The sequence below is a fragment of the Corylus avellana genome, chromosome 2 (assembly GCF_965113065.1).
Source record: "Corylus avellana chromosome 2, dhCorAvel1.hap1.2, whole genome shotgun sequence".
Lineage (NCBI taxonomy): Eukaryota > Viridiplantae > Streptophyta > Magnoliopsida > Fagales > Betulaceae > Corylus > Corylus avellana.
In genome coordinates, this window is record NC_142491.1 from 24,870,404 (window position 1) to 24,893,179 (window position 22,776).

At 34.9% G+C, this 22,776-nt stretch overlaps 1 protein-coding gene across 3 annotated transcripts; it reads left to right on the plus strand.

Moving 5' to 3' along the window:
- The first annotated feature begins 1,478 nt into the window (after positions 1-1,478).
- On the plus strand, positions 1,479-21,585 carry LOC132176580 (Phosphatidylinositol-4-phosphate 5-kinase family protein). 3 transcript variants are annotated; one of them, XM_059588838.2, is made up of 11 exons: positions 1,479-1,621; positions 1,701-1,766; positions 3,426-3,569; positions 3,759-4,841; positions 5,730-5,897; positions 7,346-7,511; positions 14,495-14,605; positions 14,699-14,886; positions 18,918-18,934; positions 19,738-19,906; positions 21,176-21,585. In XM_059588838.2, exons 3-11 carry the CDS (start codon positions 3,553-3,555, stop codon positions 21,450-21,452), a joined length of 2,196 nt encoding a protein of 731 aa, XP_059444821.1. In that variant the 5' UTR covers positions 1,479-1,621; positions 1,701-1,766; positions 3,426-3,552; the 3' UTR covers positions 21,453-21,585. The 3 variants fall into 3 exon arrangements, with proteins under 3 accessions (XP_059444821.1, XP_059444813.1, XP_088369312.1); XM_059588830.2 differs by having other exon boundaries at positions 1,481-1,621; positions 18,918-19,069; XM_088513186.1 differs by lacking the exons at positions 1,479-1,621; positions 1,701-1,766 and adding an exon at positions 1,773-1,854 and having other exon boundaries at positions 18,918-19,069.
- Positions 21,586-22,776: the final 1,191 nt, after the last annotated feature.

Here is a 22,776-nt window from a genome sequence, read left to right on the forward strand (position 1 = left end):
GTTACTAGCTTCCAGCTTCCGCTATGTCAAGTGATATCAAAGCACATATGTGTTATCCTTATTGATCGCCAATCAACGCAAACAATAACAACCCCTTAACGAAATTGATCATGGGAGGGAAGTTTTTTCAGAACCAAATTCGAAGAATTCTAGTAGGAAACGTAACAATCAATACAATGCGTACAGCAAAAGCCTGATCGACTTCATATCCGACCCATTTTCGGAATCACAAGCCTGTGCCTAATAACATTAGGAACCTCAACCATTCACTATGCTTTCTTATGTTAAATACTAAAATTCCAATCCTTTTATACTCATTGGAATTTGTCTATTAAAAACTTGGTAGTTTTTCGTACCATTTTTTTTAATATTTATTTATTTTTTAAGAAAGAAAAATTGATGGAGATTCAGGTGATGCTCATCTGGACAATGATGAAAAAAAAAACACAAAAACAAGAGAATCAAAGTAATATCAAAATGTCTAAATTCCTCACGTGGGATGATGGTGACCACGGACGAAGGAATCAACGCCACGTTTGATGAGCTGTGCATTATATATTTATGAGTAATTTCAGTAGACTTATGAACAATGGTCATAATATATATATATATATATATATATATATATATATATATTTTATTCTTTTCTATATTTTTAAAAATTGGAATGATAAGTCTTTACAAGATACTTCAATCTATTAGATTATACCTTATCCAAGCGGAGGTCATTAGATTGAATTTTCCTTTACTTTTTTTCTCTCATATTGTACAGACATATACAACAAACAAATTGAAATGATGAGGCGGACATAATCACATTAACCCATTAATATAAAAATGACATAAGACATGAATATTTAGAAATATTTCTTAAATGAAATTAACTTTTAAATTGATATTTGATTTTTTTTAATTATTTTTATTATTAGTGTGAATATTTGAGAAACCAATCATCTTCATTTCATTTGGAATTAGATCCTTTCCGGTTGAAAAAAACTAGAAAAAAATCGGTTAATTATAATATAAGGGTAAGATGGTCTAAACAAAAAACTAACGGAATCCTCTCCCATTTTTTTTTCAACCGTAGAAAATCTTAATCCTTCCATTTGAAACGGAGAGAGATAATAATATATATTGTCATTTCACTTTTTATTTATTCTCAGGTAATAAATAACATATTATTTATTTATTTATTCTGACTCACACTTCCATTTCCCATTTCAAACGCTGCTGTGCTGCTTGGCTGCGGGCGCCCACCATGCCTTTATGCGTTATGCTATGCCTTCCGTGGCGAATAGTTCAGGCGGTCTCAATCAGGTACAGCACCAGTACAGGGTGTTTTTCTACTCCACCACATGGGTCCCACGGCGGCCCTCGTGGGTCTGAGAATGCTGTCTGAAACGTGTCGAGATTCTGTCATTCTGTACAGTAGATGGGTGGTCCTTGTCGTTCTCCCCTGGTGGTGCGTGAAGGAGAAACAGAACCTTCATGCATGACAGCATCAGCAACAAAACAAAACCCAACATTTAAAACTAGAAAAAGAGTTGTGGGGTGAGAGAGAGAGAGAGAGGGAGAGGGAGAGAGAGGTGCAGCGTCACTTCAAGCATAGAGGATCTTGCTGGTGGGACATGCTCCGCTTGAATTTAATGCTACTTTCTATTTTTCATTTTATAGTTTTTTAATTTTTCTGATGTGGGCAGAGGTGGGCATGGAATTTTGGTAAAGGGAATCATCTATGGGGTTTCTGGCTCTTTCAGTCTGAATTAGTAAGTGGGTTTCTCTTCGTTTTACTTGAAGTTTATTTCATCTGAGATTCCTCTTTCGTTTGAGCTTTGCTTCGGAGATCTACCTCAGGCAAGCTTTATGTTTTCTCATTTAAAATCATTGTATTTTATTGTTTTGGTTCAAGACTTCAAGTGTTTACTTTCTTGATTAAGTTGATTATCCTTATCAAGTACAATTGTGAGTTCATCACTCTATATGGGGTCACTGAGATTTCTATACACAGAAATTATTATTATTTAGTTTTTGTGCCAAATTGGGAATGGACAATTCAGTTTATTCTAATAAGATTCTGATGATGTTACTTTGATTAAAGAGCTTCATTTAAAAAAAAAAAAAAAAAATTATTTGGAGAGTTTTTGCTAATTGAGGTGGATGGATAAAGTCATCAATTTGTCTTGTAACGTACGTTTGTATGTGCTTTGGAGGGATTGAGCGAATACAAACATTAGGTGTTGTATTATTGTGGAGGGGATTTTTGATATTTTTTGTGCGAGAAAGACTGTTGAATGAATGATAAGATGCGTTTGTAGTCAGAAAATGATCAATCATAGGTTAATTAATTAGTCTACATTTAAGATGAAATGTATTACAAGCGTTGGTGGCCTACAATGCCTCCAATTAGATGGTGCATTATGCTTTAGGCTGAGAATTTTGAAGGGGTGGTTGATAGTTGCACTAAAATCCCAATTTGCTAAGTGGAGTTTTGGATTTGAATTTAAGAAGATGCAGGACATTCTGCTTATTAACATCATTCAGAAGGACCTTTTTATTTCCATGGCTCAAACTACTCATGAAAGACTGAAAGAGGGAGTGCTTAGCTGTCAGTGACTGTAATTCGTGCCATTAAACCTTTTAGTTTGAAAGATTTGACTGGCTGTTTAGTTTGTAGAGGCTCACTATAAACTTATGCAAATGTCATCTTGGTTCTTTCCTGGCAGAACTATCTGCTATGGTGGGACCTGCTAACTGTTAAATTTTAGATACTATGGTAGGTGGCGACTTTATCGGCGACTTTATCTGCTACGGTGGGTCCTGCTAACTGTTAAATTTTGGGTACTATGGTTGGTGATGACTTTACATGGTGTGCCTATCCTTTCTTTCTTTACTTGTTTTCAACTAGAAATGCTTGTCCATAACTGTTTCAGAAGCTTTTTGGCTGAATAATTTGGAACTTCATGTGCTGAGATAATGATGTTAACATTTCGCTTGCCTTAGAGTGGATGGTTTGTCTTTAAATCATATGTTTAACATTTGCCTGATAAAGGGATAGCACGCTTGAAGCAGAGATTTATTTTTAGGTGAAGATTGGGATGCATAAAAAAAGCATTATACAATCTGCTCTTTGTTTTCTTTTTGATGCTAAAGAATGCACCTAAGAAGTAATATAATTATGTGAAAACAGAATCGAAGTTCTTGAGGTCTTTGAAGCGACCCAATTTTTGAAAAGAAAGAAAGAAAAAAGAGAAAGTGATGATAAAAGAACTGTATAGCAGTGAATTTTTGTTTTTGCAACAGGGAAGAATGGAAGCTTTATTGTTGTAATTGCCACGGTTCTTTGATGTGCCTGTCTTGACTAATACTAAGCCGGAAACTGTCTTGTTTGTTCAGCGTCCCTAACTAGACATGATGGTCTTAAACAGGCAGTGAAGCTGAAAGACGAATTTCCTTCTCACAGTGCTCACATGTCATTATGAGTTGAGAAAGGTATCTGAGATTAGGCCTGTGGAAGGCATCCAGATCAGCTAAATTACTTTTCATACCCTGGTTATGGAGTACACTGAAAGGTAATAATTACTTCTTCGTAGATCTTGTTCTCTCCATCCCTCTCTCTCCTCCCTTTGTTTCTCTCTCGCTTTTCCAAAGTAAGAATGTCTCGCTGTACATAAATGAAATCATGCTTCTTATGTACGATTTGATTTTCTAGAGCTGATGGAGTTTTGGTTTAAATGTATTTGTATTTTTTATTTTTTAAGACTTAGTGACAAGGCCTTTCCAAATGGAGACGTCTATAGTGGTAATTTTAGGGGAGTACTGCCCAATGGCAAGGGTAGATATACATGGTCAGATGGAACAATATACGAAGGTGATTGGGAACAAGGAAGAATGACAGGAAACGGACAGATCATTTGGTTATCTGGGGCAAAATATGAGGGTGATTTCTCTGGGGGTCACCTTCATGGTTTTGGCACCCTTACTGGACATGATGGCACTGTTTACAGCGGAGCCTGGAGAATGAATGTTCAGCATGGGATTGGAAGAAAGCAGTATTTTAATTCTGATACATATGAAGGTTCATGGAAGGAAGGAGTACATGAAGGTTGTGGCAGGTATTGCTGGAATGGTGGAACCACATATATCGGGAATTGGAAAGGTGGTAAAATGTGTGGTAGAGGGATTATGAAATGGGTAAATGGTGATCTTTATGACGGATTTTGGTTAAATGGAGTTAGACATGGGTCTGGAATTTATAGGTTTGCTTCTGGGGGATATTATGTTGGAAAGTGGAGTAGGGACCTAAAAGATGGAAAAGGAACATTCTATCCTGCTGGATGTATACATCCATCTCTAAATAAGTGGTGTAACTCTCTTGGAGATGATGACGGAAAATGTCTTTTGTCTCATAGTTCATCATTGAACTCAGAGGAAGGTAGGGGTCCAAGACCAAGTGTTAAGCGCAGCCTTTTTAAGAAGATTCTTGTTGATGGAGCTTTAAGAAATGCAGGTCGAATTTCACACAAGCGGTCATCGTTAGATGAAAATTGGAGTCTCCGTGATCCTGCCAGGGACTTTAAATGTCATGAATCTTCAGGCATGTCATCCTACACCTCTGATGAAGGTCAACATGAGTTGCAAGATAACAGTACTATAGTTTATGAACGGGAATACATGCAAGGAGTTTTGATCAAAGAGAGAATTAGGAAATATACAGAGTCATCTCCCAAAACTAAACAGCATAAAAAGTTTAATGTGAAAGAAGCAACAAGGAGCTCATGTCTGGATTTTTTCAATGGAAATCAGAGCTATCATTTAATGCTTAACCTGCAACTTGGTATAAGGTAAACCAATTGAGCCCCTGCACTTAGAAAGCTAAGTTCTATCTTTTATTATTTGAAAAAAGGTGTATATTATCAAATGTGTACGTTACTACTGTGTATGCAAATTATAAATTTTTAGTTAGAATTCTTGTCAATCATTATAAGTTTCAAGATATATGATTGATCATTCTATATTATTTTGCACTCTTACCAAGATGGTCTTTTGGTGTGATTGGCTGGTATATTGTGTTAGAATATTAATTAAATTTTAAGTTAGAATTCTTGTCAATCATTATAAGTTTCAAGATATATGATTGATTATTCTTTATTAGTTTGCACTCTTGCCAAGATGGTCTTTTGGTGTGATTGGCTGGTATATTGTGTTAGAATATTAATTAAATAATTGAGTTTATCATTTTCTATTAGCTTAAGTTCTTGGGATAACTAGTGATTTAACTTGATATCAAATTAGATGTCATGAGTTTGAACCCTTACTCTATAGTTCACTCTCTCATTTTATTAAATATTTCATGTGTTGGGTCTCACTTATTGACGGAGAGTTTGAATTCATACGTGAGAAGAAATGTTAAAATAGATTAGAATATAAATTAAATGATTAAGTTGTACAGTATGTGTTTGCGACGTGCAATTAATCTGAGTAAAGTTCTCCTATGTTATCAAAAAAAAAAAAAAAAAAAAAAAAGATTAAGTTTGTCATTTCTCATCAGCTTAAGTTTTTAGGATAACTGGTGATCTAACATATTGTTCATCTCTTTTTAGGTTTTTCCAATGTATGTTTTTACCGCCATTTACTGTTTTTTTTCTTTTTCTTTTTTTTTCCTTCTTCTTCTTAATTGATTCTTATATGCTTGTCTATTACAATTGTTAAATAGTTAATTTTGTTCACAGGTACACTGTTGGCAAGATTACACCAGTGCCCATGCGTGAAGTGCGATCTTCTGATTTTGGTCATCAAGCTAGAATAAGGATGTATTTTCCCAGAAAGGGCTCCCAGTTTACACCTCCACACCATTCTATTGATTTCCATTGGAAAGACTATTGCCCAATGGTCTTCAGGTATCCATCCATCTTATGCACAGTGGTTTCTTAACTTGTGAAAGAGTAAACAAATGTGCACCATGCAATTGAATCCTTTGGTTAAGGGGTACTAAATATACATCTTGTTGTTTTGATCCCAAAAAGGCTGCAAACTGTGGAAATTATGATGTTACTTTTGTAATTGAAAAGTACTATTGGTGCATTTCTAATAATTGGAATGGCTTAGAATCTACATTATAGAATGCTGTTTTTAATTAGGGTGACAATACACCATTGATCACCCTTGGGTAGATGGATGGAGCACTAATCACAATTTGGTGAAGTGTACAGAGGGAAGGAGATGAGGGACAAGAAAGAGTTCTCTGATACCATTCTGACTTCCCACTTTCGTAGACCTTCTGCCGAGTAGTTCAAAGCTGCAAAGTTCCTAGTATGTGAAAGTGAATTGCGACTTGGTGGAAGCTAATTCTTGATACCGTCAGTAGAAGCAGATGCTTCGACTCAATTAATGATGTTGGCTGCTGTTTGAGTTATAGAACGCACATGCTGTTACAAATGTTATTTAAGTAGTAAAACTAATTATTTTGCATATTGTGGGGAGACTATGAAAGATCTAGATTTCAACTTTAGGAATGTTCAAATAATAACTTGAAACATTACACATATATTCACTGCCCCCCCATCATTTAGGCCATTTGAGTTTCTTTAAATTCCATCTTTATTACTAGTTTCCCTCTGCACAAAATCATATCTAAAAGACTTGAAGAGGAAAAAGAACTAAGTATTATGACAACAAATGAAAAAAATAAAATTAAAAAATTGCACCAACCTTGATGGAAAAGTGAGTTTTCTTTCCCAGCATTTCATCAACTGTGAGAAGATGTCGGGCATTACATGCATGCAAAGAAAGGCATATAAGGAAAACAAGAAGAGAAGAAGTGGTTGACATTTTTTCCTTAAAGAGTCAAACAAAACTGTTATAATTGTTTTGGCTCCCACAAGTGATCAATTTGATTTTGTTACTATTTATAATTTATAGAAGTGTTAGTTACAAAAATATATTACCAACATATTTACCACCAAGTTTAGCTTACTGAATCCATAAACCTAGATATATCTTGTCTACTTGCTTCACAAATGGTGTATCCTTGCTTTATATATAGAGAAATGCTACACACTCCCACTCCCACTTTCATTCTGTAACGTGGCTTTTAAAATTATAATTAGATTAAAATCCAATAGTAGTCCATTTCAAATTTAATGGTAATTTTAAAAGCCATTAAAAGCCACGTCAGGGAGTGGGAAAGTGGGAGTGGGAGTGTATGTAGGATTACTCATATTTTTTTGCATATGTTTTAATCATATACACAGGCATAAGCTCTCATTTTGCTGCAATTTTCTTAGTTACCAAATGTATGACTAACTTTTAGATAAATTTGCACATATTAATGGAACCACATTATCAGGAATTTGAGGGAGATGTTCAAGCTAGATGCGGCTGACTACATGATGTCCATGTGTGGTGATGATGGTCTAAGGGAGCTTGCTTCTCCCGGGAAAAGTGGCAGTCTCTTCTATCTTTCTCATGATGACAGATTTGTGATTAAGACATTAAAAAGACCGGAACTGAAGGTTTGATGACAAACTTACATATTTCATTATATCTTATCTATTCTGTGTTCCAAATCCATACCATGTCAACCAATCTACTTGTTGTTTAGTGAACTGAGCTGTTCCCTGATTTCTATGAAGATCTTCCATTTCAATAGGCAACCTTATAAGCAGATCTGATTATATCTTCTTCTGATTCTGGAGGATTTAGTTTCAGTTTAATCGTGCTTTTTTAACTTTGTCCTCTTAAAATAATTAAAATATGTATATAATATGAACTTTAAGTTGCTTCCTTGTTGCATGCTTAGATTAACTTTGTCCTTTTTTTTTTCAGCATAGCCTTTCTAGTAAGGTTATGTCTCCTGTAATTAGAGGTGACAGTCTAATTGTAGAACCTTAAGCTAACAGCTGATTCTTTTTTTTTTCTTAAAAAAAAAAAAAACATAGGACTAGGATTAAGGATACATGAAAAAATAAAAGTATTCTGCTCTTAATGTTAAGTTTCAAAAGACTACAGGTGCAAATGAATGTAGATAAAGTGTCTTTTGAAACTTAACATTAACACTCCTAGATTGAAATGAGGGCAGCATACTTGCTTAATGATGAATATAATTTTTAATGACTATTACTGTCTGAGTTACCCAACCTAACAACACTTAAGTGAGTCTTCCTCAACCACTACTTGAGTCATCCAAAGGTTCCATATGGTCAAACAGTAGCACCATTACCTCCACCTTCACTGCTTCTTTCACCATTGCTGGTTTTAAGAGTACAATCATATTACTGCTACTAGGGATTACAAAATTGGTTGTAAAAATAAAAACATATCTCCCATCTTCTCTGGTGATCCAAAGATTGGTGCTGCCAATTCCTGATTGCCAAATTGCCTCAAGAACATTATCAAATGTGAGCCCACCTTTATGATGGAGAGCAAGATCCTGATCAGATTGAAACCCAAAATAAGAGATCTATTGTGGCTTCAAAAAGCTTTGATGGATGACTCCATAAGAAAGCAAGAAATGGACTTCTATCTCAAAATAAATTCATCAAACTTGTTACTTCTATTCAACGTTGTGGTATTTCAAACAAAACACAAAAAAACACAAAAAAAACACCCTAAAAAAGCATTAATAAACGGAGATTAGTTTTTCTTTCATTTTTAAATTTTTAACCGTCGATTAATATCCCATTTTTCAAATGAAAAAATTGTTCTTGAACTAAATGGGTATCTTCCAAGGTCACTTGTCTAGCCATACCCATGAAAGCAGGTGAAAGGTTTGTGTTGAAGCCTCTTTGATAAGTTGTCAATATCAAAAGGTTCCAACGCAAGGACGGGTCACAATCACAAATTACTTGTTATAGACTACAATACAACCTTTTCTTTTTACATCTAATTTTTCCATTTTCAAAGAAATAATAACAAATAAGAAAAATCCAAATTGGATGGCTTTAAGCCATTCGGTCAAAACATAATATTTATAATTTTAGAGACAAATAAAACCAACTGAATATGTCCGAAAAAACAAATCATGTTCTTTTTTGGTAAATTAAACATTACATAACCTATACACATTAGATACACTTGATCCTATACACATTAGATACACTTGATCAATGTCTCTTGAAAACATTGATCCACTCAATGATTTGTAATTGGTAATAAAGATTTAAACTAGATGATAACATTGGATAAAAAAAAGTGGTTTAAAACTCTCGGGGATAAGCATAAATGACAAATAATTTTCCAAAATGAACTTTCATTTTAAATTTTCTGGACCCTATCAGAGTGCCACATCAGCATCAATAATAAAACATGTGTCCCGTATAACAATAAATATAAAAAGAAAAAAGAAAAAAAAAATATAAATATAAATATAAAAATGAAAACAAAAAGAAAAAAAAAATTCTATGGGGGGTGTGGTCAGACCACCCTTAGGCCGGCCAGATGGGGTGACCAAACCACCCTCCATGGTCTTGGGGGTGCCGAATTGCCGCTAGATTCAGCTAGAATGGGTAACCAAACCACCCGCAAGGCCTGGTGATGGCCATAGGGGGTGGTTCAGTCACTCCTTCTGGCTGGCCTGGGGGTGGTTCGGCTACTTCCTCTAGCTCGTCTGGGGTCTAGCCAATATGGGGGTGATTTGCCACCTCTATAGAACTTTTTTTCCTTTTTATTTTTTGTTTTATATTTATATTTGTTAAGTGTTGATTAAATGATTAAATTTACCTCTTCTTATTAGCTTAAGCTTTTGGGATAAGTGGTAGTTTAACATGGTATCTAAGCCAAAGGTTCTCGGATCGAACCTTGACTCCGTTAATTCACGCTCCATTTAAATTAAATATTTTACGTTTTAGGTCTCACCTATTAAAAAGGAGTTCGAGTCACACGTGAGGGAGAGTGTTAAGTATTGATTAAATGATTAAATTTACCTCTTCCTATTAGCTTAAGCTTTTGGGATAAGTGGTAATTTAACAATATTTATATTTATATTCTTTTTGTTTTTGTTTTTATATTTTATTATATGGGAGACATTATTATTGATTTTGATATGACACTCTTAACGGTTTCCGTCAAAATTTCAAACAGAAGTTCAGGGTGCGGAAATCCATTTATGCTTACCACAGGGAGGTTTAATCCACTTTTTAAACCCTAGGGAGCTTATTAGAAATTGATGCAACCATGAAGACTGGTTTTGCATTTTTGCCCTGACGTAGTGGAAGACTAAGGTAACTAATTAAAGAGCAGCTTCTTTGATTCTGCAAGGAGAAGCGTCTTCGTTTTCTACCCAAAAAGATAAAAACAAGCCCATAGGCTAAAAGAAAGATAAAACTCCGCAGAGTATTTGAGAGAAACTTCTCTGATTTGATAATAATTAAGTTGATTTCAGTTTTATATAACAAATTAGTCTATTTATAGAAGAGAAATACTTGTAGAGAAAGTAAACCTACTTCTAGTATAGAAAGTAAATCTAATCCTTGTAGAGAAAGTAAATCTAATCCTAGTGGGAAAGTAAACATAATCCTAGTAGCAATAGTAAACCTAATCCTAATAAGGAAAGGAAAATAATTAAAGCAAATCTAACCCTATTAAAGTAAGGAAATAAAATTCTAATAAAATAAAATAAAATCCTAATATAAAATTGACAATCAGCGGGAATCGTGGCAATCTTTCCTTTTGTACTTCCATTATTTGAGAAGGAGTAAAATTCTGATCAAGCGGTGCTGCTTCAATATTATTTTTGATATTTTCTTTATTTTTGTTTTTACCAAAATTAAAGATAAATATCGTCCTACTTCAAACACCCCCACTTGAAAAAAACTCGTCCTCGAGTTTTCTTTGGGACACGGCACGCGCAGCTCCTCTGCAAAAATATATTTGGAGAAATCTAGATAGATTTAACCAAGACACGTTTTCTCCTTCTCGTCCTTTTCCATAAAAATTCCCCCAACGATTTCTTCATGGACGTCATCTTCAACTTCAACGTTATCTTCCAGAGGATCGCCAATTTTTGTGGTGATCGTGATGAGTTGCACTTGTGGTGGAAGAGGTTGCATCTATGGTGGAGGAGGTTGCACTTGTGGTGGAGGAGGTTGCAACTGTGGTAGAGAAAGTTGCACTTGTGGTGGAGGAGGCGGTAGCTGTTCCTCCATTGATGTAGTCGTTGGAATCAATGATGGTGGCTGCACATATGTTTTCTCTGACGGCAACTCCATTTCTTCAACCAACTTAACATCTTCCACAACTTCTTCACCATAATTAAAATTCTCTTAATAGTCGTAGGGCCTATTTGGAGAGTTATGAAGATGATTATGGACATGATGAAAGTAGCTTACGTCATCCTCACAGAATCGGTCAACATAAGGATACCGAATGGGTTCCCTTCGGATCCCATAGTCATTTGGTGGTAGGAACGGGGCATTGAGTAACTGCTTCATCTTGGGCCAAGATGTCACGAGTCTTTTCCCTTTCCTGGATTGAGAGAGCTTCAACCATTCTCACCAAGCAAATGCTCCACCTTTGAGCTTATAAACCACCAACTTCACCTTCTTTTCTTCCGGAATACACATGTACTCAAAGAATCTTTCTACCTCCATTATTTAGTCAAGGTAATCTTCAATGTGAAGATAACCATCGAATGAAGGGAGATCGATATTCATCCGGTACTCCCGGGTGTCTTTGTGATTCCAATGGGCACGCATTTGCTTGCATTCAAATGACTCGCACAACTGGCGCATCTCCTGTTACATCATCTGCGCTGTCTGCTGGAGCTCTTGGAATTTGGTTCTCAAAGGAGCCTCTGATCGCTTGATGTATTGCTAGTAGTCGGATCTCGAAACATCTCTCTCATGAACGGCGTTGTTATAGAAGTAGTTGTTGTAGTATAAGTTGGCCATTGAATCCCGATAACACCGGCTCGGATACATCATGAATTTGGCTCTTGAAAGAGTCCCTCCCCTTCAAGTGGCGTTGTTGGAGAAGTTTGTTACCGTTGCGCTGATTGGCCTTAATCAGGATAAAGCCTACTTTGATACCAACTGACGTAGCGGAAGACTAAGGTAACTAATCAAAGACGCTGCTCTTTGATTCTGTAAGGAGAAGCTTCTTCGTGTTTTACCCAAAAAAATAAAAACAAGCCCGCAGGTTAAAAAAAAGATAAAACTCTATAGAGTATTTAAGAGAAACTTCTCTGATTTGATAATAATTCAATTGATTTTAGTTTTACATAACAAACTAGTCTATTTATAAAAGAAAAATACTTGTAGAGAAAGTAAACCTACTTCTAGTAGAGAAAGTAAATCTAATCCTTGTAGAGAAAGTAAATCTAATCCTAGTAGGAAAGTAAACATAATCCTAGTAGCAATAGTAAACCTAATCGTAATTAGGAAAGGAAAATAATTAAAGCAAATCTAACCCTATTAAAGAAAGGAAATAAAGTTCTAATAAAATAAAATAAAATAAAATCATAATATAAAACTGACAATCAGCAAGAATCGTGGCAATCTTTCTTTTTGTACTTCCATTGTTTGAGAATAAGTAAAATTCTGATCAAGCGGCGCTGCTTCAATATTCTTTTTGATATTTTTTTTATTTTCGTTTTTACCGAAAATAAAGGTAAATATTGTCCTACATCATCCCCCCCCCCCCCCCTAAAAAAAAAGTTGTGGGGAAGATTTCTATTCTGCATAAGAGAGAGCATCATGGATTTAGAGAGGACTTGGAGAATGGAGATAAATATTGCCTAGGAGACTAATAGAGGTGGGACAAGTTAATGGTTCTTTTTCACTTAAAGAAATTTCCAGATATTGAAAATAAATCTTCCCACTGCACCAAATATGACATACAAAGTGAGCAATTGGATCATGCTTAGTCTAGATAGATGAATCTAGAGAGGTTAGGTTGACTTGAAAGTGTTTACACAAGCATATGTAAATGATCAAAGAGACCTTTATCTATCCCAGCTTTACCCCCTTCCATAGGGCAACCTGAGCTACACTTTTGGTAGATTTGACAAAAAAAAGTTGCTGTGATGTGACTTGACTTAAATCAAGTCATGTGGGACCTAATGTTGAAGATGGGTTTTTAGAATTGGCTGGTGGGTTTTGGCCGACAAACTTCTTTATCGTAGTTGGATTAGGAGTTGTTTTTGGCCAACATAAAACAATGTTTCTTTTCCTTCAAGTACACAAATTTAAGTGCATTAAATGCACTATTTTGCAGCCGCCTTTTACTCCTATAAAAGCACATATTCGTTCTTTCATAGAGAATGGGAGAGAGCCTCAAGCCGCACAAAAACTCTTCACAATTTTTGTGGTGCCACACAGTAGTGAGTGCTAGAGAAAATTCTCTTTTGTCAACAAGCTCTCTTTTGGTGTATTGGCTTTGAGTTTTGAGTGGTTTTATTTTCACTACTATTTGTACTTCATCTTTTGATAGTGAAATTTCCTAATAGTTGTCCCCGTATGTAGATGTAGGCTTGTAAAGTTTAAATACGTAAATCTTGGTTGTCTGTATGATTGACTGATTTTATTCTATTCTTTTTGTTTCCTTGTAATCCAAAAAATTAATTTGTCTCAAGAAATTGGTATTAGAGCGCAAGTGTTTTTTTTTTTCTTTTGGTGTGATAGGTACTGAAAATTCAAAGTAGAGAAGTTTGATGTTTAGAATAATTTCAGTCTTTCTCACATAGAGATATGTGCTTTGTTGCAATAACAAGGCTTGACAAAGATTTTGGATGGCGAGGCACCATCAACATCATCAAAGGAAATTGCGAAACTTGAAGAAAAAGCCTACAGTGTAATATTGTTATCTTTTTCTAATGGAGTTTTAAGAGAAGTTGCCGATGAAGAAACTGCTCCCTGGTCTTTGGATGAAGTTAGAAAGTTTGTACATGAAAAAGTTCCTCACTAACTGATTTTATTTGAAGAAACAGTTATATACCCTTAAGATGAAGGAACATATGCATCTTGATGAATTTATTATTGATATTAAAGTTGATAATAAGTATCAAACCTTAATTGTATTGTGTTCATTGCCGGGTTTCTATGATAATTTCATTAATTTAATATTGTATGGTAAGTATACCATCTCCTTAGTAGACTTTAAGTCTGCTTTGAAATTCATGGAGTTAAGGACAAGATTGAATGGGAAAGATAGTGATGATCAGGCTGAGGGTTTATTTGTTAAAGGTTGTTTAGATAATTCCTCTAATTCTAGAGGTCGATTCAGTGAGAGTCGAGAGAGACTTCCTCTAATCAAGAAGTCGATTGCAATACAATTTATTTGGTGGGTTTAATAACGACATTGTGTGTTTTGCTTTAGACTTTAGGTGATGTGTCTATTTGATAATTTAGTCTTTTTTCTTTGTAATATATATTTTTGATTGCGAGTGTAAGTTGAGGAAATTATCGGCTTTCGATGATTGTACATCTTGTTAAGGAAGTATGTTAGCGATAAATATAAATATATAAAACTATATTTTTGTTTCTGTTTTTGTTTTATGTAGGTTCTCCTCAAGATGCTACCTAAATATTACCGTCATGTAGGAGAACATGAGAACACTCTAATAACAAAATTTTTTGGGCTCCACAGGATAACATTAAAAGATGGAAAAAAGGTATGTGCCATCGTGTCATATGGCCCTGGTTTCCTTTCTGTTGTGCAGGTCTCTTATGATTAGTTTTGGTTTCTTTGGTCCCTTTGTTTTTAGGTACGGTTTGTGGTCATGGGGAATATGTTTTGCACAGAACTACAAATTCACCGTCGTTATGATCTGAAAGGGTCATCTCATGGAAGATTTACAGATAATGACAAAATTGGCGAGACTACCACATTGAAAGATCTTGATTTATCATATGAATTTCAAATGGACAAATTATTGCGAGAATCCCTTTTTAGGTAAGTTCCTTTGTTTTGAAAAATGTGATGTAAATTTTGATTTTATAACCTATCAGTGATCCGTTTCATAATAAGTAATGGATTTGATTGTGTTATAGACATTGCATGAAAACTTTGGAGAGAATGAGGAGGTCTTTAGTTCTTATGTAGCCTACCTCACATGTTTTATTATATAGGTTTGAGAAATACTCAGTGAACAAAATACCCATATACATTAAACCTTAACAATCTCTTCTAACACTCCCCTCAAGTTGGATCATATATATCATATAAATCCAGCTTGGAACAAATAAACTCTAACCTGTTATGACACACTGATTTTGTGAACATGTCAGCTAACTGATCTCCAAACTTTACAAATGATGTAGATATATCTCTACTGAGCATCTTATCTCATATAAAATGACAATCAACCTCAATATGTTTGGTCATTTCATGAAAAAATTGAGTTAGATGCAATATGTAAAGCTGTCTAGTTATCACAAAACAATGGGGTAGGTGTCAAAGTTGAGAACCTAATCTCCTTAAGAAAATGTTGTAGCCACTTCAAATCACAGCCATTGCCTAGTACTTTACTTCAACAATAGATCGTACCACCACTGTCTAATTCTTACTCTTTCAAGTGACTAGAGTACCACTTAAGAATGTACAATATCCTGTAGTAGACCATCTATTTGTAGGAGAAACAATCCAATCTGCATTAATAAAACCTTTTACCTCGAGATGTCCATTCGGTTTATTAGTATCCCAAGATGCCTCCTGGGCATGAGGATAAACTGCTTAGCCCGTCAGGGGTGAAAGCTCCTAGATTATCTGATAACTGGTTCTGGCGGGTGGAGTCAATTACCCGTAGGAGTTTGATTAACAGTGAGGATTGTTGTATAGTATGCGTTTGCGACGTGTAATTAATCTGAGTAAAGTTCTCCTACGTTATCAAAAAAAAAAAAAGTATCCCAAGACCAAGATCTCTCTTCAAATACTGGATAATAAGAGTAACATCTTCCTAATGTGAAACCCAAAGAGCCTCCAAGAACCTTTATTTATTTATTTATTTTTATGTAAGTAATTCTTAGTCTCCAAGGAGAGGGGGAAGGAAGACTCAAATTAGTGGCTTCTACTTCTTGAGATGTATGGCTTAGTGATTGGAAGATAATTTAACTTTCCAACTAGAAGATGATACCTACTAGGATCTTGAAATGAGTCCCTTTCATCATTTAGTTATTTTTGATTTAGATCGATTGGAACCTCAATAGGATGAGCACTCATAAGACCCGTCTCTTCTAATAAATCAAGTACATACTTTTTCTTTGATAAATTGATACATGTCCGAGATCTGGCAACTTCAATACTTAGAAAATATCGAAGTTTGACTAAATCCTTTGTATGGAACTATTTCAATTGGGCAATGCCTTTTGAATCATTTCCGGTAATCACAATATCATCGACATATACCATAAGGCGAATATAACTTGCGCATGTGAGTGAAATATTGAATTGTTTGTCTGACATCTTTGGAGACCAAACTTCAATACTACCTTAGAGAATTTTTCAAACCATGCCCTTGGTGATTGCTTGAGACCATAAATAGCCTTTTTTTAACATACAGACTCCACCTTAGCAACAAACCTATGTAGTTGTTCCATATAAACCAACTCATGTATGTCCTTATGTAAAAAAACATTTTTTTACATCCAATTGAAACAAGGGTCAAACTAGATTAGCAGTCAATGATATAAGCACACGAACTAAAGAAATTTTGGCAACTGGGGAAAACATCTCATCATAATCAATACCGTACATCTAGGTATAACCCTTAGCAAGCAAACTAGTTTTCAATCTTTCAATGAATCCATCAAGGTTAAACTTAACAGTATAGATCCATTTGCAACCAACAGTCTTTATTTTATTATATTTTTTTATTTTTTAAATATATATTTTTTTATTAAGTAATGTAAAACTTCATTAAAAAGCATAAGGCACTCATAGGTATACATGTCGTATGCACAGGGGCTCTCACAAGCCCGAAACCCAAAAAATAGCAAGAGCACCCACAACCCAACCCAACACCCACAAGGCATCAAAGCCCAAAACCCTCAAATGCTAACAAGCATGAGCCTTTTCTGTTCCACGCCAAGATGATGCTCCCTTCACATCATAGTTAATGGAGCATTTCAAGTTCCAAAGCTCCCTTCTACATTAACCTTCTGAGGGGTGTCCTCTATTGAGATTACGTTCCCCTCATCCCCTAACAAGGCCCAATCCAATAAAGTGGCAAGGGGGAAATCACCCAAAGGGTACGGAAAGTCTTCATCCTCCCCATCCTCCTCACCCCAAAAATCTTCATCCTTCGCATTGACTTACCACCAACTACGAAGGTGGATCAAAACCAAACGGCCACTTTAGAGGTTGAGCCAAACCTGACCCCTTCTCCCTTGCTACAAACGGAGCACCGAAATTCGACAATGACTCGGAAATCGGGCTTTTCTTCATATTCAAAAATCTGCTATCCCTCAACTTGCAGTTATAGCGCCTCACGAGTTTTAGGGGTTGGAAATGTGGCCCTAGACCAAATTGGGTTAAACCCTATGCTCTGATGCAATGTTGTAGAATTTGCATGGAAACTTTTGAGAAGAAGAGGCGGCTTGTTAGTTCTTACATAGCGTACCTCACATGTTTATTTATATAGGTTTGAAAAATATTTCAATGACCAAATACCCATTTACATAAAACCCTAACAAACTCGTCTAACAAATAGCAACACGACACCTTAGGAGAACATTGGAAGGTCTACTATAAGCTCAACCCCCTAAATTGATTTCTTTGCTATTCTCTTCTATTGTTGCTAGTTATAATAACTTCTCTTTATTTTTTATTTTTTGTAATTTAATTATAATAACTTAGTGTTAGCTTGAGTAATTTCTCGTTGGTTTTATTCTTTTATTCTTTTTTAATTTTCTATTGTGGCTTTCTGAGGCTTCTTGAATTGTTAAAAGGACATAAATTTCCTCCAAATACCTAGTCTCTAAAATTGCCATGTCTCTATTTAGCATGTGAGAAGCACATTTTTTTAAATAGATGTGAGAAACAAATTTTTTTTAATAGCATTAAAAATTCTATTAAAATAGATCTGTCGATTTTATAAATTGGAGTGGAGGAAAACTCTTTCCTTGTTAAAAATTGTCTTGTAATAGCCAATAAGCTTTAGCTTAATGAACTTTTTCTTCCTGTAAGAATAAGGTACAGAGTCAGGTGTGGGTTGAATACCCACTAAATGCGTGCTACTTACCAATGAAATACAGTCTTGTAACACTGGCTGGTTTATGATTTTTTCTTTCACTGATAATGATTAAGCAAATTACTGGGTATTTAACTTTCTCTTACAGCAAATGAACTTGTGCGGAGTACCCAAATAATCATGCTCCAAAATTGCTCTTGTTCCTACAAGGAGAATTTAGTTCAAGCTCGCATTACTCTGTTGCTCAAAACCTCCAGACTTTGTACATAATACACAATGAACTTATCACATAAGAACGGAAATCATTTTGCTTGAGCTCCCTACAGGCTCCCTAATTTCCTAATTTCCTAATTACCTATCCAATTTCATATTTGATGAGAACAATAACAGGGTGTCAGCACCTTCATTGACAGATCTCCAGACATCCATTTCACTAGTTTTTTTCACCATTAGAATACCTATGGACCATAAATTGTACAATATTGCATGCCCAGAGTAAAAACAAATAGGTGGAACAGAGTGATCCCAACTGCAACCCTAAATCTGAATCACCATTAGAATACCTAGAAATCACTTTTAAAGTTGATTTGCGCATATGAATTTAATTCTTAATGAGTTGAAAACAATCTTATGCTTTCCTTTTTATTTAGCAACAAACAGAATGAGAGGGAAAGTGCACATCCTGAATCTTGAGATCCCAATTTCAATGAGAATTTAAAAATATGATATAACTGATGAATTGAATGCTGTTGGCCACCTTCTAATGTTGGTAGAATTCTTTTTTCCTGTTTTGCAGACAAATTTCTCTGGACTGTAAGTTCTTAGAATCTCAGCAGATAATTGATTATAGCCTACTGTTGGGATTACACTTTAGAGCTCCTGAGCATCTGAAGGCTCTCTTAGAAAATCCCAGTGTTATGCATAATCATGAGAGTCCTTCTGGTGATGGTAGATATTTCTTTCTGATATCTTATAAATTTAGATTTGTTTCCCTTATGCTCTTGATTGCATTTTGGTTAATATCTTTTTGCTATCTCGATGTCATTTAACTGTTTAGTTGTCCAGCAAAGATCTCTGTCTTGGTGATACATAAGAAAGTGTTTCATGAAAGTAGTTGCCCTCTTCTGGTAGTATATGAGATATTACTTTTTGGTCGGTTCAATCATTTAGTTATTCAAGGAATCCTACTGTCTTTTCCTTCTTTTGTTTTTCTTTTCTGGAGTGGATGAGGATTTGTGTTTGTTATGTTTTGCACACATTATTTATGTCGGTTTTGTTCTTTTCAAGAGAGAACAAAACAATGCATGAGAAGAGGGGGATAATCTATTGTCATTCAATAGTTATCGGAACGATTTGTTTTATTCTTTTCAAGAGAGAATAAAACATGCATGAGAAGAGGGGGATAATTTATTGCCATTCAGTAATTATTTTAACGATTTGTTTACTCTTGCAAATAATTTGCTAATTGTATGTGTGTACAATTTGTGTGCATGTTTCTGAGGACAGTTATCTTCTTTGGACTTTCTTTAGTATTCTCTGGCCTCAGTTTCCTCTTTAAAACTTTTAGGTATTATTAAGTAGCTTTCACTTTTTAGCTTATGTTCTGCTTCCACTAGGTGCAATTTTGCAAGGAGTACCCATGATTCGTTCTAAGGGTCTGCTTCTTGTAACTCATGAACCCAGCTTTGTCAACACGGCACCAGGTCCTCACATCAGAGGAAATACATTAAGAGCATACTCTTTAGGTGACAAGGAAGTTGATCTCTTACTACCTGGTACTGGAAGGTAGCTCCTCCAATCATTTTAATTTCTGTTGCTAACTTACTGCATTCTCTCTCTCTTAGTAATTAAACATTTAACCTATCAAAAAAAAAAAAAAGTAATTAAACATTTAACCCCTTACAGTTTCTCTTAACGTTCATGGAATGATAACCCTCATGATATTATGATCTCCTGCACCTACTCAAAAGTTATTACATATTTATCGTTAAGCGTGCACAGACGCATGCATGTGCGTGCATGCGCACATATATTTATTAGCATCTAAGCTGAGATGTGCTGATGTTAGAGATTCTGAATGCAATAGAAGTGTTTAGTGTCTCAATTCATATATTTGTTAGTCCCCATCTGTGCCGTTTTGCAGAATGTGCAGCTCATTATAAGAAGGAAAACATCTTGTGGCTTATTTCCTAATTCTTTATTATTAGTGACTCTATCTCAGCCTCTTTCTCCTGGAGTGGCAGAAAAGTCAATAGAAGTGTAAACTCATGTGCCTACTTTGCGACACATTGGGCCGCAGCCATTCTCATTGTTCCCCCTTCGGTTCCTATTGTTAGTGGGAAAGACCCCCCCCCCCCCCTTTCCCTGCTCCGGCTTGCTTTGGTATTTAGGCTAAGTTTGTTGTTTCTTGCGGTTGGTTTATGAAAATAAAAAAAGATGAATTTATGGACATCCAGATTTTGGAAAAATCTGTCATCTTCACTGCCCTTTGGTATGATAATGCTTTTGATGGGTACAGAAGTAAATTGTGAAATGCGTAAATCATTTACTGCATCCTAGCCGGTCTTTTCTTTGAACTCAAACTCAAACCCTTTTCCTATTTTTCCAACAATTTGTGATTCTTTCTTGTTTCACCGTCTCTCTCTCTCTCTCTACATCTAGATTTATATTCTTTCAGTGTCTTTATATTGCGTCCAACTTGAACAATAATCGCAAACGTCATTGTTGCCACCCTAGACAATTGTAGCCGTGCCTCGTGATATTGTTCCCAATGAGCGGCATGCAACGAGTTATAACACTGGATTTGACTTAGGTGTGCTTTAGTCTTTTTAACGGTTTAGATCTAATTTCACTCTCTGTCTCTTCGAACTGTCAAAAAGACTACAGCAGCTAACCAAATCCACGTGTTCATTATATCTTCTTGCATCTCCCAACATTATAATTTCTGCTGTGCTTATCAACTTTACTCAGGTTACTTGTCCAGTTAGGAGCATATTAAGATGGCTCAGCAGTATATTATAAATATAGATAACTGCTAATTGCATCTTTTCTCAGGTTACGTGTGCAGTTAGGAGTTAACATGCCAGCTCAGGCAATTTGCAAGCCTCAGCAGGATGAGAATGATTCTGAAGTTGAAGTTGTTGAAGTTTATGACGTTGTTCTTTATATGGGCATAATCGATATATTGCAGGCATACAATGTGAAAAAGAAAGTTGAGCATGCGTGCAAATCATTGCAACATAACCCCCTTACAATATCAGCTGTTGAACCCAAGCTATATGCTACACGTTTTTATAAGTTCTTGGAGAAGGTTTTTCCAGTCCGGCCATGAAGAAGATTTGTTATGATTTGTTCCATCCTTTATAGGAGAAGCTTCGTTTCTCTGCATGCTAACATGTAATTCTTTTACAGTCAATTCATTGTAAAGTATAATATCACTTAATAAATTATCCCATTTTACTATTTGTATAGTTGTATACGGTGTGTAGAAAGTAATTTTTTTTTTTCCTCTTTTAATTAGTTGAGTAGATACAAAATCAAAATATCGTGCTCTTGCTGACTCTACTTCTGAACTTATTTGGCAACACCAACTCTATAAGACATTGTCGTCACTTAGATAAACCATTAGCTCACCCATTTACTGTGACAATCAGAGTGCATACATATAGTTCACAATGATATATTCCAAGAGTGTACTGAACATATTGAGTTTATAATAGGGATACTTCTTTTGACTATTGGTAGAAATCATTTTTTTATCTTTTTAAAGTTGATGTAGCTTCTAAAATCACCATTCGATCAAAATTCAAGTATAATTCATCTAAAATTTAATGGTGATTTTAAAAGTCACATCAACTTTAAGAGGATAAAAAGATGGTTCATAGTATTACTCATACTTTTTCTTAACCTATGTCTAGTAGCCTTTGCAAATCAGCTTGCGGACGTGTTCATTGGAATACATCCTTCTTGCTACTTCCATGATCCAATCTCCAAATTTAAAGATATTTTCTAATGCTCTGCTTGTTTCGACGTAAAATATTTTTCGTCATAAAACGTTTTTGGAAAAATCATTTTTCAATAAAATATTTTCAAATAAAAAATATTTTTCGGCTTTTGGCACTTACGAAAAATCACAAATATTATTTTTATATTTTCATTTAATCATATTAACCTATAAAAATCAATTTTTTATTTATATATATATATATAAAACCTAAAATTTGAGTTCTAGAGAAGTTCCAATGGTGCTTGGGAGGGGTCTGCGGTTTGAGAATGAGAAGCTCAAATTCAAAAAATGGTTTACGTTTTTAGAAAAGAGACTATTTTACAGAAATTAAAGAAGCTTTTTGGGTCAAACCGAACATGGTTTCTGTTGACTATTATTTTTTGTCACACCAAATACTAGAAAAATGAGAAAATATTGGCCATAAATTATTGGATTAAATTCAATTTACCTCCTGAAGTTTCAGAAGTTTTTCAATTCGAACCCCAATGTTTAAAAATTATCAATATACTCCCTAATATTTCAAAAATTTTCAATTCAGACTTTCGGATATTAATTTCCGTCAAATTGGATGGAAATCTATGAAATTACGTAATTATCCTATGTTTGTTTTTTTTTTTTTTTTCAAAAAATGAGTCACCAAACCTTGTTT